Source organism: Chlamydotis macqueenii, chromosome 1 (assembly GCF_036417535.1).
Source record: "Chlamydotis macqueenii isolate bChlMac1 chromosome 1, bChlMac1.mat, whole genome shotgun sequence".
In the NCBI taxonomy this organism is placed as follows: domain Eukaryota; kingdom Metazoa; phylum Chordata; class Aves; order Otidiformes; family Otididae; genus Chlamydotis; species Chlamydotis macqueenii.
The window spans coordinates 23,902,399-23,919,570 of record NC_141556.1 but is presented as its reverse complement, the minus strand read 5'-3'; the positions used below and the strand labels follow the sequence as shown (position 1 = coordinate 23,919,570).

Sequence of the window (17,172 nt, the reverse complement as noted above, 5' to 3'; positions counted from 1 at the left end):
TAGAACAGGAAAAGGTGTTAGACCAGATTGTAGAATAAATTCTAACAGCTAGTGTACAGAGAAAAATTAATACTTTACCTTTGCAGTTTTTGATTGTTAATTCATCGCCCAAGTGACAACATTTAATAGGGCTCATAGTGCAAGCAGACGAACAGCACATTAGAATTTTGGAATGGGTATTTTTATCTTATCAACCCAAAAACACAGTTTGTACAAGGGTCGAACCGTTAGCTAACATGATTATAAAAGGCAGGAGAAGGATTTTGGAGCTGTCAGCTCAAGAACCTACAACACTGTTTGAACCAATAGCCCAAAACTATTTGGACTGGCTGCTGGCAACCTCAGAGACGCTCCAAGTCGCTCTAGCCGACTATCCAGGTACTGTAACTAACCATTATCCATCAGCCAAACTTTCGTCACTGTTGCAAAACCAAGACTTTGAGGAAGCTCCTCACAGGTCGGAAGTACCAGTGGAAGGACTCACAGTATTCACAGATGCTGAAAGAAAGTCTAAACGAGCTGCCATTGCTTGGTCCAGTAACAACTAATGGAATCATCAACTTCTTACAGGTCACACCACAGACTCTCTGCAGATGCTCGAACTGAGAGCAGTAGTATGGGCCTTTCAACATTGGCACGACGAGCCTCTAAATGTAGTTTCAGATTCATTGTATGTGCTAGGCACAACACAGAGCCTGGACCGCGCCATGATGAAAACCATAAAAAATAACACTTTGTATATGTTATTGATGCAGCTGTTGTTTTTGTTAAATCAACGCAGGGAACCTTACTTTGTAACACACATTCATAGCCATCAGTTTAAACAAGGCTTGTCTATAGGAAACAACATAGTAGACAAGCTAGTTGCTGCTGCATGGAAAAATCAGACAGTCAACCTGTTTGAGGAGGCCACTCATCTCATAATTTTTTACGTCAATCTGCTGAAGTGCTAGCGAAGCAGTTTAATTTAAAGTTGTCAGATGCTCGAGGCATAGTACAGTCCTGTCCTGCTTGTCAAAAATCGGGAGCTGGTCTAGGTCTTGGGGTGAACCCTCGAGGCTTAGGGGCCTTGCAATTATGGCAAATGGATGTTACTCATATTGCAGAATTTGGACGTCTGAAGTATGTGCATGTCAGCATTGACACTTATTCGCATGTGATATGGGCCACTGCTCAAACAGGGGAAACAGCCAAGCATGTTCTGAAACGTATGCATGCTGCCATTGCCACATTAGGAACTCCTCAAGAAATAAAAACTGACAATGGCCCTGCATATGCTTCGCAGACATTTGGATGCTTTTGCCAACTGTGGGGTATTCGCTGAGTAACCGGCATTCCTCACTCCCCTACAGGGCAAGCCATTGTGGAGTGCACGCATGCTACTTTAAAATCGCTTTTGCAAAAAAAAAAGGGGGGGAACAGGCACCCTCTGAAAGGCTTGCAAAAAGCGCTTTATGTGCTAAATTATTTGAGATTAACAGGAGACCGTGAATCTCCTCAATTGTAATTCACCACATGTCATTGCAATCTGGACTGCAGAAAAGTGATTCGGTGAAGGTGCTGTACTGGCATTTAAAAACTGGGGAATGGAAAGATCCAGTGGAAATAAAAATGACCAATCAAGGTTATGTTTATGTTTTGACAGACGAAGGACCGTGGTGGGTTCCAAGTCGATGGGTGAAACCATGGAAGGAAGACCAGGGACAGCAGGATGCATCATCATAGCCCTCCTGACGCTGGTAACTGGGTGGGTCGGTGTGACTGCGGAGTTAGATCACATTGACCCTAGACCAAACATGTGGCTGACATTTGCCAACATTACAAATCAATCATCGTTTTGTGTGTCGATGGCTACTCCTGCTGATCCTTTCCGTACATGTTTGATTGGTACTCCCTATTGGAATCCGGATGACTGGAAAAGATGGGTTGATAATGACACTGTCTTGAATGAGACGGTGGTGAATCAAACATGCCATGCAAAGATGGAGTGCACCAGCTTTCACCCTGGACAGAAACCGGTGTGTTGTTCAGGGAATAACAACCAAACTGGAGTAGCTGCAGCATTGGTGATTGGGCATTTAAATCATAGTTTGCCTTGGGATCCACAGGAGTTAGATCTATTGGGATCCTTAAATGGTTCGGGGTCATGTTTTATGTTGGGAGGTCCCCTTTTTACAGGAAGGGGGTTAAATACAGCGTGGAATAGGAACCAATGGACTGATGTGACCAGTAAGACGATTAATGCCCAGGGAAAACCTGTGTATACTTATCAGAGCAGCTCAGGAGATTATTGTAACGGAGCAGTGGGAACAGAAATCAAAGGGTCAAAGATGCCTCTATGGGTGAATGACATGGCCAAGGCCATACCCCCGGGATACTTTTTAATTTGTGGGGATCGGGCCTGGTCAGGAGTGCCAAAAGGGGCTATAGGAGGACCATGTTATTTTGGAAAATTGATAATGTTTGCTCCATCTATGAGAACACTGCGGAATCGTACTCGAGCAAAGAGATCGCTAAAAGTATTAGCTCCCCATTGTGATGGCAATTTAACCCTGTTGGGTAAAGCTGAGCGGATAGCATCATCTTTACTTGTTCCTTGGGCGGCATCTGCAAAGGCTTTAACTAATATAAATAAATTAGCTTGTTGGGCACAAAACCAAATGAATTTAACCTCTAGCATGTTATCAGAATTATTAGAAGACATGGATAGTATGCGTCATGCTATTTTGCAGAATCGGGCAGCCATTGATTTTTTGTTATTAGCGCATGGACATGGATGTGAAGATTTTGAAGGTATGTGTTGCATGAACGTTTCTGATCACTCTGAGTCGATACACTATCAGTTGGCAGAGTTACAACGCAACATGCATGCAATACAAGTGGAAAGCGGGCTAACAGATTGGTTGAAATCCTTGGGGATTACAGGCTGGCTAAAAGATTTGATAGTACATGGGTTGGTGTTGTTGATGGGTTTGCTGTTGACACTAATGATATCGGGGTGTTTTTTAAAATGCTTTATGAAAGCTATGGGACGTATGATTACAGAGGTCTGGATTGTTCAAAAACAAAAAGAGAGATTGGTTGGATATCTGGCGAATCAGGGACACTCAGTGAACAATCCAGACTGAATGGAATTGTTATGTTTGTAAGCAGCAGGCTTCAAGGACATCATGGAGGCCGCCTGTGAGAAAGTGATGAAGCAACCTTGAAAAGAGGAGGAACAGCTGGTATACGTGACTGAAAGCAGAACATGAAGCAGGATGCAGATGGAGAGGACCGTGTGCATGAACAGAGACTTAATGAATCATATTTTAGCTAAGAGCGCGTGCATGATATAGTTAGCCAATTAGTAAAGAACTTGTGCATGATAGGGAACTAGAAGGGCTATACTAACCAGGATGTATCAACAATAAATTGGCATTTGCTTGATCACATTGATCGTGTGCAGTGTCCGTGACTTCCACATCAGCATGCCAGTATTTAAAGGGTGGCTACAGAGAAGATGGAGCCTTCCTTTTTACAAGGATGAGACAAAGGGTAATGGGTACAAGTTACTCTTGAGGAGATTCCAACTGGACACAAGAGAAAAAAAATTTCACCATGAGAAAAACCAGCCATTGGAATAATGTCCCCAGGAAAGTGGTAAATTCTCCAACATTGGACACTTTTAAGATTCAGCTGAACAGGGTGCGGGGCCATCTTGTCTAGACCATGCTTTTGCCAAGTTATGTTGGACCAGATGATCCTTGAGGTCCCTTACAACCTGGTATTCTATGATTCTATGATAGATTCTATGAAATACATCAAAGGGGAAAAAAAATACCATGACATTGCTAGGAATATTAGACTCAAAGGCTATATCTATCTTAGTAAAATAATCATAGCCAAGGAACATGCTTATGCATTGTCCTGTTACTGTCTCTAAGTGTTTGGATTAGTCCCTGATATGGTTTTGACCTACCAGCTCACACTTTATCAGGCACATCTCAGAGAGTTGGAAGAGGTCAGGAATCAGTTCCCATAGACAAGTTGGACAAAGCCATGCAATTTTGAAGAGTGAGTTCAAGAGTATTAAACTAGGCCAGTCTCTGCCTGATCTTGGTGCCAGAGATATGCCTCAAGCACATCTGTTTGCCAACAGGGACTTAGTCAATAACTGTGCAGGAGAAAGCCCTTTTTAATTTTCCTTACAGTGGCTTGAATGTGGCAGTGCCTCTTCCAGAGGGTACATATGATGTTGTTTGGTGCTCTTGACCAATCATACCTAAAAGAAGATAAATGTCTATTATAAACCTATTCTGACAAAGCTTGACAGGCAACTTGCCTAGGAGGAGAAACACAAAGGTTCAAGACTTTATTATGTTGTTTCTACTTTGGAAGCATAATGTTGGGAAATTATCAAATGTATGTCATGTCACTACCTGCAGCTTAAACTGTTTGAAATAAGAGTGTATTTTCACGAAGATAGTATTTTTCCTCATTTTTGAAAGCAAGTTGGACTCTGGCTTCATGGCATTTTAAGAAAGGTATAAAACTTACCTGTAAATGGCATTTTCCCCCTTTTTCTTTGTCTGTAGATAGTAAGGAAGGTCTTCCAGCAAAAGAGAACTACCTTTATCTTTAACATTTCATTTAACATTAAAAAAACCCAGATGGATTCTCTCAACCAAAAAGTTGTTCCTAAACAATGCACTTTTTTTTTTATCTCAAAAGATTTCTGTGTGATTATTTTGCTCAACTGTTTTCTCGTTATTATTACTCATGTACACATTCATGAACGAACACTTTAACTTTCAGTTGACCTAAGCTGCACCTGAATTTGTGGACTGTTACAGAAGAGTGGAATATAAGCTTGGGGTTTGGCACAGAATTTGACGAAGCTTTCTGCAGAGAGCTTCGATGGAACTTTGGCTGATAGCAGGAGCTACTGCACTGTCTTCACCCTCTTAATACCATAATTCACACCCAGTCAAGGAAATATGTATTATATTGCAGATAGGAAGAATATAACATTTAAGATAGATAGAGAACTCAAGAGGAGGATGAAGGTCACTGAAGAGATATTTAAGTTCTTCTCTAAATAAGTGATCATGCACTTAAAAGATCTTGCTGGGAAGTTAGGATGTGCTCTGGAAAAGAAAGACAAACTGTGGCTGTTGAAAGATACACCTAAGTGTGACTTTTCTAATTCCCCCTCTTGTGATATATTGATATGTGCATAAAATTGTCTCCTATTGTATTTTTGTTTAGCTTTTTTAGTTGCTACTATAGGCACTTGAGTTTGTATTTTTTAGAGTCTTTGTGGGAATGATAAATTAACAAATTATAAAATCAGAAAAAGCTATTCACTGCAGTACAGTTCTAAAATTCTGAGGGGAAAATAAATTATAAAACTTCATTTCAGTGGTGAGGTTTTGAGAAATACAGTGACAAAACCTATTCTATTTTTCACACACTCTTTGAATATTAACAAAAACTCAAAAATATGCTGTAGTTTGATAAATGCGAAGATAAAAAGATATGAGAGATTGTCCATGTTCTTAATTGACCACCCAATTTCAACCTCACTGTTCTAACTAGATTTTTCATGGAGATTTTGAAGAGCTATGTAATCTGGCTCCTGGATTGAAGGATTGCAACATATACTGACTGGTGAATGTCTACATCTTATTTAAGTAACCTTGAGAAGCTAATTCTGAAACAAATCATTAATTAGCCTTGCCATTTTCCTGTTTATTACCTGACGCAGGCAACCTCCTAACTCAGTGAATATTCACCTGTACTCATTTATTACGCATACAAGAGAATCTAATGTTGCTAGTTCTGAATGTTACTCTCTTAGAACTATTTCAGACACGACACCTTCTGACGGTACGGAAAGAGGTGTGAAAAATCCTCCTTTTTATCAGGGTACCAATATTCATTCCTTTGCATGAAATAAATAACTGAAGAGGGCAAAGGGTGGGGAAATTGAAAGAAGGATAATCGGAACTTGGATGTCAGGCTTAAGCAGTTCCTTGGAAATATTTGCACCTGTGATTGGTTCAGGGGTGTATGATCTACCTACGCTCACTGAAAAACACCAAAAAATAAGCTACATTTACTGAAATAATTGCAGGAATATACAGTCATTCTCAAGCCTACAGGTATGGACCAATCCTGTAATAAATCTCACACAGTAGGAAAAAGGCCACCAACTCCTGAAAAATTGAGATCTTCTTTTCACTACGTGAACATTTAAAGACAATTTTCAAAGTGATAGACAACAAGGCTGAAGTGTTTTTTGAAAGTGTCTACAAATGTTTATTCATGGATGTCGTGCACTCTCCACAGCTATGCAGGCAAAACAGCTTATACATATGCAAATAGCACTGAACTCTGCATTTGTATGTGAAGTTCCTGATTGGCATTTCAAATCACTGTGTCTCATACAGTTATGAGAGTTGTTCAATTGCCTATATTTGAAAATTCAGCCTTAAGGCACACTTTTACTAAAAATAAGAGTATATCCTAGTGTCCTCTGTCAAACTTTGCTTTCTCCTTAGATGCTTTAGCAATACCCTATATGTTACTTGATTGAGATTGTCCCTGTAGAGAGGTAATTGTGTTATAATTGTAAGGCATGTATTACTTTTGATATAGGAGTCCTTTACAGTGAAAGCCATTAAATATAAATGACAGCATAATCCAGCCTTGGTTGCAATAAATTATTCATTTTTTTTTCTTGAGTACCTGGATTCTAACAATTGAAGAACTTTCTCTCTTGCTGCAGAAGTCTCTACAGTTTCCCAGCCCTCTTGGGGCAGTTTCTTGATCTTAGCCTTATAGTAAGAAGGACAGTTCATTACTCAACAGAATGTAAAATTATATTGCTGGTTCATGTCTTTGCCCTGTCAATTTATGACATGTAGAGATTAGAGAACATTGACATTTAGGGTGGGGTTCATCTAAGCTTAGGTACTTATACTCAGTGGAGAACTAGGGTTCTATGAAGGTGTTCACACTCAGGTCTCTAGAGCCATTTGAGAGACCTTGGGTTATCAGTGATGTGATACACTGCAGATAAATATGGCGAAGGACCAGTGGGAAGTCTGTTTCCTTCTGTAGAAACAGTTGAAGTCTAGGCAGGATACCCTATCGTAGACATCTACCTGCAGACAACTGCATCAAGTTTATTGACAGTAAAGTCAATGAAATCTATAAAGGGACTTAGCTGACCAAAGATGAGTGAGCAGCACCATGGCTGTAGTGACTAGTTCTTAGTGATTGTAATAGTAACTTGAACATCCTCATGTATCTGTAGGTAAAAAAAAAGAACAGGTTTCTTCCTCTGACAACTGAAACCTATCCCCAATGCCTTTGCAAAAAAAAATTCCAAAATGAAGCTGTCAGGTAAGAAATGTAGACAAAGAAATACGTATTAATGACCATCTGCATAGGTACTTTGCTCTTCTTAGCTATATTCCAACTATGTCTTGTAGCTCACCAAGCTTCAGTAGTCAAACACAGAGGATGAAGTAAGCTTTAATTTCCTTGACACCATATGTGTACATATATACACACCCATTCCTGTTGAAAGTTAATTAGAAAGAGTACTCAGTCTACTCCTAGAGACATTGTCATGGAAATATCTCTTCTTCAGCCTAATAGCTCAGTGAATTATTATTGTTACTATTGTCAGTAATTTTATGCAAAATATTTTTATTCACAGATGTCAAAGTACAATAAGAAGGTATCCAAGTTTTATCATGGAATGAGTCATTAAAAAAAATTAATTATTTAATGATTTTCATCTTTCTTCGGTTTATCAGTAAAGAACTCTGCAAAATCCTGTAGCATCTTAGGTTTTTTATGTCATAGTCACACTCAAACACTCACACACAGTTTAATTTAAAGTAATTATAGGACCTTCAATTATTAAGTCTGTGAGTCCAGGAAGACTATGCCTATTATCTTGAAAGTCTTGCTCCAATAACTTGATACTCAAAGTTAAACCACAGGCCTTTCTAAGGATTTATGTACATGTAGAAAACTTGTGGCAGCAGTTGTACCTTCTGAACTTTTGTTCATACTATGTTGTATGAAAAACATTTCTTGGAAGTTGTCAGAGGGTATTCTGCCTTTTAAGAGTAGCTCCTGACTAAGTTTTTACTTACAGGACTTGAGCAGAAGGAACATGCAGAGACTCAAAGGCTGGCAAAGTGTGCTAGGAAGTCTTTAATAAGCAGATTTCCTTTAGTAGAAAAAGATTAGGAAATAGAGAATCTGAGGGTGGATAATTGTCTCTGAGACACCAAAGAGCAATTAATAATTGATGTCAAAATAAAATTGAGTATAGACCTACGTGATCTAAAAATACTCTCAAGCTTTCCTCGCTAGCTGCTAATTGATATTTTATTGTATAAAGTTCACTAAAGATCAACATTAAGCTACAGTCTGCTCATGAGTTAATTAAATCAGCAGAAGTCCCTCTTAAGAGGTCACAGAAGTGCCGTGATTACATCTATCACTGCTTCCTACACCCCGATGTCAATCCAGCTACCTTTAGCTGTTCTTGGACTGGATATTATTGTTCCTTTTTAACATGCTTCATTTACTTAAGTAGAATGATTTAATTCAAAGAGTAATCTATTAATCAGGTTAAAGAATACAATGCAATTTGGCACAATTGTATCAGTCTATGGTGTTTACCTATGTGTTTTTTATTAATATATTACTCGTGATGTTGATATAGTTCAGGCTTGCTTGCCAGTATTACTTAATACCGTCTTTCAGGATTCATTCTTGGAATGCTACACAATTTGTCTCTTCTGAGACACCTGTCTTCTGCCTAGTTTTCTACAGGTTTTTCGCATGTTACAGACTACATATCATCTTCGGACATTTAAACATTCCTATGGTCTTGTATGTTATGCTGCAATACACTGCAAGCTACCTTATGAGAACTAACAATGGAGACAGTTGCATGGACTTATTTGTGCTGTCTACATATGGGGGAGATTTTTCAGCTAGTGAATCCCAAGTCAGGATCAGTGCTGCTTTGCTGCAGCATGAGTGAAGATTATATCAATAACTACAACAATGCAATTGTTGCGGAAGATAATACCACACTTGGAAGTCCACACATTTCAAAGGAAAGAAAGGTTTCCAGATATTTCATAGTGTTCTGTTACCTTGCAGTGTAAGCAAAGTGAGCAGCAGAAGAATGGATAGGCCTCACTCTTACAGTAGACCACTATTAGTTAAAAAGGTGCTATATTCGTTAAAGAAATCTTCCTGGAGATATGTAAATATTGACTCAATCACTGTGTGTATTTATACAGGAATTGCACAAAATGCCATTGTATAGTGAGGAAAAGTGAGAATTTGCCTCTGTATCTAAGAGATCAGTTAGTACACTAGTGTAACAAGGTGGATGATTAACATTGTACCATCACAGTGTTTTGTTTAAGTCTTTATTGAAAGAATATTAATTCTTCTGATAACCTTGTTCATCTTCCTGTTCTTGCATTTATCTTGTTCACAAGAACAAGACATCTGAATTTCAATGCCCAACATGGGCTTATGAGATATCACTAAGCCTTGCTGCTTTTGCCTTTTTAAAATTCAGTAATTCAACTGACTGAGACTGTGGTTCCTTCTGGCAGCTGCCAACGCTGCAAGTAGAGAGGAGGCCAGTCAATCAAAGTCTATAATAAGTAAAAGGTCAGAGGAGTCAATACATTGCTGGCCTTCACAGACTGTGTGAGGTTCTAAAAACCCATTCACGTGACATGAAAAGGAGAAAATAACTGTGTGGTTCGTTGACACATCACAGAACATAACAGAAATAGGAAACAACATCAGCTTAACCATTTGCATTTTGCTTTTACCTTGGCAATATTATGACCCTCTAAGGCTCTAACAGACAAATGAACAGATAAGCGGTGCTCCTGGTAATCATAAAAATGGGTTGGTTTCCAGTTATGAAAGTATTTTTTCTTATTTCCTAATTTTTCTATTAAGTTTGACTATTGCCTTTAGAAATACAAGTTCAAGTTGGAAGTTGTTCAGATGCTATGATGACAAGGTTAATATCCATACTCATCATGAAGTTTCACAATGATGGGAAACAGCTTAAAGTGCTTATTAAGGCCATACATATTTTCTCTAAGACATTTTTCTTTAAAAAAAAAACTTTTAAAAGTCTATAATTTTCTAACCTCAATTGTGATTTTGTGGTATCCCCAGATATTCCCAAACTCTTAAGTTATCTCATACAACAGCTTGTAAGATCTGGCCAGCCTCCCCACCAAGCTTGATTTCCATCGGTTGAAAGCCCTGGGGTGCAAAAATACATTGTCACTGTTGATGAGGAAAAATAAAAGGAAGAGGTTTAAACAGTGAGACCTTTTTGGTGATAAGGCCAAACTTTGCAAAATTTCTGCTACCTTCTACAGTCCCTACTTGATTGTAAACTCTTACGTATTTGAAATCACTCATAGGAAACAATGATCAGCTGCCAGGGCCAGGGAAAGGTGGCTCCCAACCACTTTCCAAGATGTCTGTGCTTCTGCATTCCCTTCTCCGTTTCCAAAAAAGGACAAGGAGCGCGTTGGTAGCCGTTTGCTGCTTGTGTATTGCCCCAGATATAGGTAACATACACTGCCCACTTCAGTGTGAAAGCCATCATGACACTCGCTGAGACAACTGAGCTGTGGAGAAGACTATAGTAAGTCAGAAAAGAAGCAGAGGACAGGTAGAACAAACACCACAATGTAATAGAAGAGGACACTAGAGAGGAAATAGAGTGCAGAAAGTCATGTCAAAGCATGCCATGTGTCTACCCAAGCTCCTGCAAAGGCATTGCGGCACTTTGCAAAGCTTAGCCATAGCTGCCCAGCTCCAGGTCAAGGTCGTTGCCTGCAGCCCTGTATCTAATGCTGTGGAAACTTTAGGTGGAGGTAAATATGTCAATAGAGAGACAAAGAAAATAAAACAGTGAAACAGTGAAAATAGACACTAACTTAAGCATTAAAAATATTCTTTTTTCTTTTTTTTTTTTTTACAGATTGTATCTCGTTACTGCAGTCAAGACTAGTTTTCTTGAGCTAGGTCTTGTGTGCTAGGTCAAACTCCATCAGGAGTTTGAATGTATCTTGAAAAAATTACATTAAAATTATTATTATCATCATATTATATGATATTTTAAGACTTTTAATATATTTCATATTATATAAGTATATATTATGTTATATATTTATAAATATAGTATTATAATATTATATTGACATTATTATTATGATTACTAATTATTAATTACTATTAATTTGGCCCAGAAAGCCAATTGTACCCTGAGCTGCATCAAAAGAAGTGTGGTCAGCAGGCCGAGGGAGGTGATTCTGCCCCTCTACTCTGCTCTCGTGAGACCCCACCTGTAGTACTGAATCCAGCTCCAGAGCCCCCAGTATGAGAAGGACATAGACTTGTTGGAGCGAGTCCAGAGGAGGGCCACAAAGATGATCAGAGGGCTGGAGCACCTGTCCTATGAGGACAGGCTGAGAGAGTTGGGGCTGTTGAGCCTGGAGAAGAGAAGGCTCCGGGGAGACCTTATAGCAGTCTTCCCGTACCTAAAGGGGGCTTATAAGAAAGCTGGAGAGGGACTTTTTACAGGGGCATATAATGATAGGACAAGGTGTAATGGTTTTAAAATAGAAGAAGGTAGATTCAGACTAGATATATGGAAACCATTTTTTAGAGTGAGGGTGGTGGAACACTGGGACAGGTTGCCCAGAGAGATGGTAGATGCCCCATCCCTGGAAACATTCAAGACCAGGCTGGATGGGGCTCTCAGCAACCTGATCTGGTTGGAGATGTCCCTGCTCCTTGCAGGCAGTTTGGACTAGATGGCCTTTAAATGTGTCTTCCAGCCCTAGCTATTCTATGATTCTAAAAGATAAAGATCATGGAAACAGAGTGCTATAAGGAAAGTAAATGATTTGTCAAAAGTTTCAGAGAAAGTTTATTAGAAAGCCAAGAAATTAAATGTCCATAATACTTTTATTCAGAAATATAGTACTTTATGGTAATAAGGCTTCAATATTTGAACCGATGTCAGTTGTGCTACATTAGGTACTATGCAAGTCTGTAGTGTACTAATGCTGGCTGTTGATGTTTCCTTGGTGTCAAAGTTTTTGCTTACTAGTTGTTAAGGGTTGTCCAGTAAGGCATGCAGTAAGAAGGAAAAAATGTAAAAAGAAAGAGAGACCAGAATTCTGTAAAGATCACTGAAAAATAATCTATCAAACTTCACAGAAACGTAGCAGAAATTTCCACTTTTGAGGGATTTGCAGTGATGTTGAAGGACACAATAAATAAAAAAGTCAACAACAGCTGCTGCGACTGGCAAGGAGAACAAAGTCTACTGTCACTCTCATCAGCCAAATTATTTCATATTGCTGTCTGCAGACTAATGTAGTCTACAAATTTTTGTGTTTGCACAATGTTATGCTTTCTATTATTTCAAAATGTTAAACTTATTTATTAAGTGTTCCTTGGACTCACCCAGTGCTGGGTGTTTCTGGAGGTTGTAGGAAAAGTGGATGTTTAGATAGTGTATGAAAAGGAAAAGGGTAATAAGGAACTTTGGAGTTGTCTGATGAGAAATTTCTATGCATGGAAGCAGTCCGAGAAAGGATTTGGAGAACATTCTGGGAAGTGGTGTCACTGGGTGAAATGAGGATTTGCTGATGGCAGGGGCAAGATTGAAGACAATTCAGCAAAAGTGACCAAAGCAGAGAGTTTGGGAGTGTCAGGGCTGTGAAGATCCCTCTTGATGTAATGACAGAAGAGCAGCTTGGAGAAAGTCAGAGCCAATACTATGTCCTAATAGTAATTTCAGCAACATGTCTTTAGCAGTACAAGAACCATAAGCATCTCCTCAGTACATTCTGAGCTTTCATACCAATCTGGCTTCATTTCCAAGGGGTGGGTCTCTTGGGGCAAGGTCACAACTTTGCTCCCAGGAAAGAATACCTTTTTTTTTGCAGCTGCTGAAAGGAGAGATTTGTCTGTGTGAAAAAAAAAGAGACCCTGCCCACACTAAAGAAAGCTGGCAGACTGTGTGAAAAGGGCACCAAAGGAACAACTATCACAGCCTAAAGACTGGGTAAATCAAAATAAAAGGCAGTAAGTATTACCTACTGCATATAGGATAGGAGGCATTACTTCAGGGTGTTATACAAATTACAAATGATTGCCCTAAATAATTTTTCCATGGTGGAGCCATGACAGTATTACCTTCTCTGCTCTCAGTCTATTACATTTTTAATTCTGAGCTCATGTTCAGGATCTCTTCAGATGGCAAAGCACCTGCTACCTGACTACATGATAAATGTAAGCATCATCATCTTAAAACAAGATGAGCTCATTTGATGAGATTTGCTGGGCAAATGCAATGAGCCCTTCATTGTACAGTCTCCTGAAGTTTACTTTTCATTAGCTACCTTTATTCAGCTGCATGAATCTGAGATTGGTATTTGCAAGGTGGCGGCTTTTGAATACGTATCTCTATGGTTGCTTCTCTTCACACTTGCACACAAAAGTGCACACTTTATCTTTTGGAGAAAATCTGTTCATGTTGTGTGAGGCAGAAGCATCACATTTCTGAGCTTATCCTGGGCTTTGAGGTTACATTTTTGCTGAATTTGAGACTTCCATAATATGCATGGTGGACCTGTGGGATATACTGTTGAATAATTCAGGAGCTTATTGGATCTTGTCTCAACTTTTGCCATAAAAGGTTATTTTAATGTAGGTAAACATGAGGCTTCCACTGAAATATACTTTTTTTTTTTTCATGTATAACCATAACATTCATTTATTTTAGACTGGAGAGAAATGTCTCAGGAGTATAAATTCAAACCTGAAAAGCGTAACACTTAACTAGATCTAGGAAGTCACTTTTCATGTAGTCACATTATTATAGACTTAGTAGCCGCTGTCATAACTGGAACAGTGAAGCAAGTGAATCATTACTTTGTTCTACAATGGCAAATTTATATTATTTTTCTATTTTGAAACTGCTGTGGAGGCCAGCCTTTCCAAAACGTAAAGCTGTGGTAATAATTCCGGTGTTATACACACTGCCAACTAAATGGTGTGGTTCCAGTTCTTACGATATTGCTGGGCAACTACTTGTTAGAGTGATAACCCCCATTTCTAGAATTATAGAAAAAAAATAGACTGAAAGGGAGCTCTGGAGATCATTTAGTCCAATATCTTGCTCAGAGTTGCTCAGAGTCATAACAAGTTTTTAAAACTACAGATGGACATTCTGGATTTAAGGAATGATCATATTTTTCACTTATATCATTCACACCTCAGATAGTTTGTGTTGCTTCAAAAGTACTGCTGCTTGGAACTAAGTGCTCAGATAAGTGCTCTCATATTTGTTAATCAACACAAAATTAGAGGAAAAAGCTAAGGAGATGAGAGGTTGACAGAAGTTAAAAGGTCCTGAGGAAGAAGGTGCAGATAAGGACAGGGACAGGCAGAACAAATGAGGAAACTACCAGGCAACAGAAGAATGAGAAGGAAGATTTCCCTTTTTTGTCTGCATGTCCCTATAACTTGCACTGCTGCTGAATTGCTAGGATTTTTAAACAGGCAGACTGCTGGATACATATATCAAAATGCAGTTTTCTGAATAACCAAGACAGACCTTTGTCTATTGAACTGTGCTACGTGTTTAGGCTATATAAAAATGACAGTGGTAAGAACACCTCTCACCTCAGTTCCCGTCCCGAGCTCCTTTCCCATTCTCTCTTTTTGAGTGAGTTTACACAGCATAGTTACTCTGGAAGTTACTGAGGCAGGTTTGGATCCTCACTGAAGAAGAAATAAAAAAGGTACATGATTGCTGCCATTCAAACAGTGAGAGAGTTGGGATCTGCCAGGACAGGGATCAGCTCCCACCGTTGGGACTCGTGGAAGGAGAAGGGGTGAGGGCAGCAGGGAAGGAAGGCTGTAGTCACCCACAAAGCCTGTCCAGAGTATGGAGCTAGGAACCGTGACTGTGAAGGATATAATGACTGGAATTAGAGCAGTTACAAGCTTTAAAAGAAACCTTTAAAGGATCCCCTTGAAGAAAAAAAAAAGGGTTCAAAACCCTTAGTGAAAGAGCTGGTATGATATTTCAGAAAGGAGTCATATGAGAGTGCACACAGGAGGAAAGAATTATTATCCATTTGGTTAAGCAAATCCTGGGAGCTGACCCTAACTGAACCTCTGAGTGCTTCCATGTTTGACCATTATTTGATCACTCTGTATAAATAATCTTATTTGAATATATAAAAGGCAGAAAATTCAGATACTGAAACTCCATCCATAACATCCGTCTCCTGCTGAGCCTTTTTATTTCCTCCCACATGGTACTTTGGATCAAAATGCTTTGGAAAAGATGAGCAATAATATCTGGGCACGAAGATAAAGAAAGAGATGCCTGTTCCCAAACTGACAATCAGGACTGTGTGTTTTTGTTCAAACAAAAGACATATTGGCTACTGTGAGACTCAAGAAGAAGGCTCTTAATGGTCTACAGGGGCTTTTGAAGAGTGTATAAACATGAAAAAAGGCAGTGACTCTGTTTAGTGAGCTAGAAATAATTCAACGGTACAGATGAATCATGTTACTTTGACTGTAAGAGAAACAGAGAGGGTCTTACTAAAGAAGAATGCAATAAAGTCTTCTGCACTGAATTTTACTATGCTGAAGCAATAATATTCTTTTGAAAAAGATAAAACGCAAGTTTATATGTCACTTTTGCCACAGTATTATATGCTTCTATGCCCAGAAAATCCCACAATAATGTTTGCTTATACATTTGGATAATTTAGAGCTCAGTTAGTCATGACTTGGTAAATTTATTCTCAAGGCAATGACTTTTAACCCAAAAATATCACTGGCAAATATTAGATAATACTTACACAAGTATCTCATTTTAATATTTTACTTAGTACAACAAACATTATTTTCTTATTTTCTTATTTCTTTTCTTGTAAAAGCAATGATTGTTTCCAGTCCTCTCCTTTTTCAATATTTACATATAGAACTAGTGTATTATCATTTCTATGTGAAGTAGAAGATGATTTATATCAGTTAATAATGAGATTCTTTGAGATGTGTAGTTGTACATAATCTCAACTAGCTCCCGTGATGAAATAATCTCACATAACTATCAATTTAAAAGGCAGTGGGTTAGTTGTGTATTCTCCCTCTGAAGTCATGGGATAAACACTGGCAATTCCAGGAGACAATTAATCTCAATTAATCATCTAATCCATTTTAGTCATTTATCCTATGAAATTATTGTCTCCAGCAGTACCTCTCAGAATAGAGGGATTCAATATTTCAGCCTTTCAGACATCTAAATTTAGATGAGGTGAATCCCTCCTTAGGGCCTAATATGTATTTTTATTTTCTTTTCCTACATGCTTTCCCGTTTTATGCCTCCAATTTTCCACTGATAATAATTTCAAGTGCAATATCAAGTGGATCCATGATAGCACGTTTTTTACATGCATAGTCATGAGAGTCCAATGTGTCTATACTCTCCTTCTGAGAGTTATTTAGTTCATACAATAATCTGCAAGGGAAAGCAACAGCATCAGAACTTGCCACTGAAAATATTTACATGAATAAATCATAGATTTTAGTATGCACTAACTCTTCAACACTTGCCTTATAGGAATTCACTCTTTATTTTTCTTTACCTTCACACATATTTTCTCAACGCTATTTCAGTCCTTGCACTCTCTGCAGCTAAGGCAGAAGAGATGGAAGAGGTAACTACTGCTTCTCTTGCTGCTGCTGCTATGAGATTTTCGAACAGCTGTTAACACTTGCACACCGCTTTCTCTGCTTGATAGCAGGGTCAGTGTTAGCTGTTGCCAGCTCATCTATCTTGCTGCCTTGCTCTTGCACAACAATGGGGGTTTCACACTATTTTCCTTTTTCCTGACCCTGACTATTCATCATGAAGGTGGAAATAATGGCCCTAATGGCTATCAAGCCCCTCCCCTACTTTCCCCCTCGGTGCTCAATGTGACTCTTTCATTCTCTTGACCATGCAGACACAAAAATGTCCCAACGGCAAGTAACTGTCCACTCTTAAGCTCACTTGATTTTTGATTC

At 38.8% G+C, this 17,172-nt stretch overlaps 1 protein-coding gene across 1 annotated transcript; it reads left to right on the top strand.

The window, feature by feature from the left end:
- The first annotated feature begins 1,673 nt into the window (after positions 1 to 1,673).
- Positions 1,674 to 3,128, top strand: LOC147601987 (uncharacterized). The gene has a single exon (XM_086739912.1). It carries the CDS (start codon positions 1,674 to 1,676, stop codon positions 3,126 to 3,128), a length of 1,455 nt encoding a protein of 484 aa, XP_086596038.1.
- The last annotated feature ends 14,044 nt before the right edge of the window (positions 3,129 to 17,172 follow it).

What these genes read in the sequence shown, in the direction of transcription:
- LOC147601987 (XM_086739912.1), top strand. Translation starts at nt 1,674, where the DNA reads ATGGGTGAAACCATGGAAGGAAGACCAGGGACAGCAGGATGCATCATC.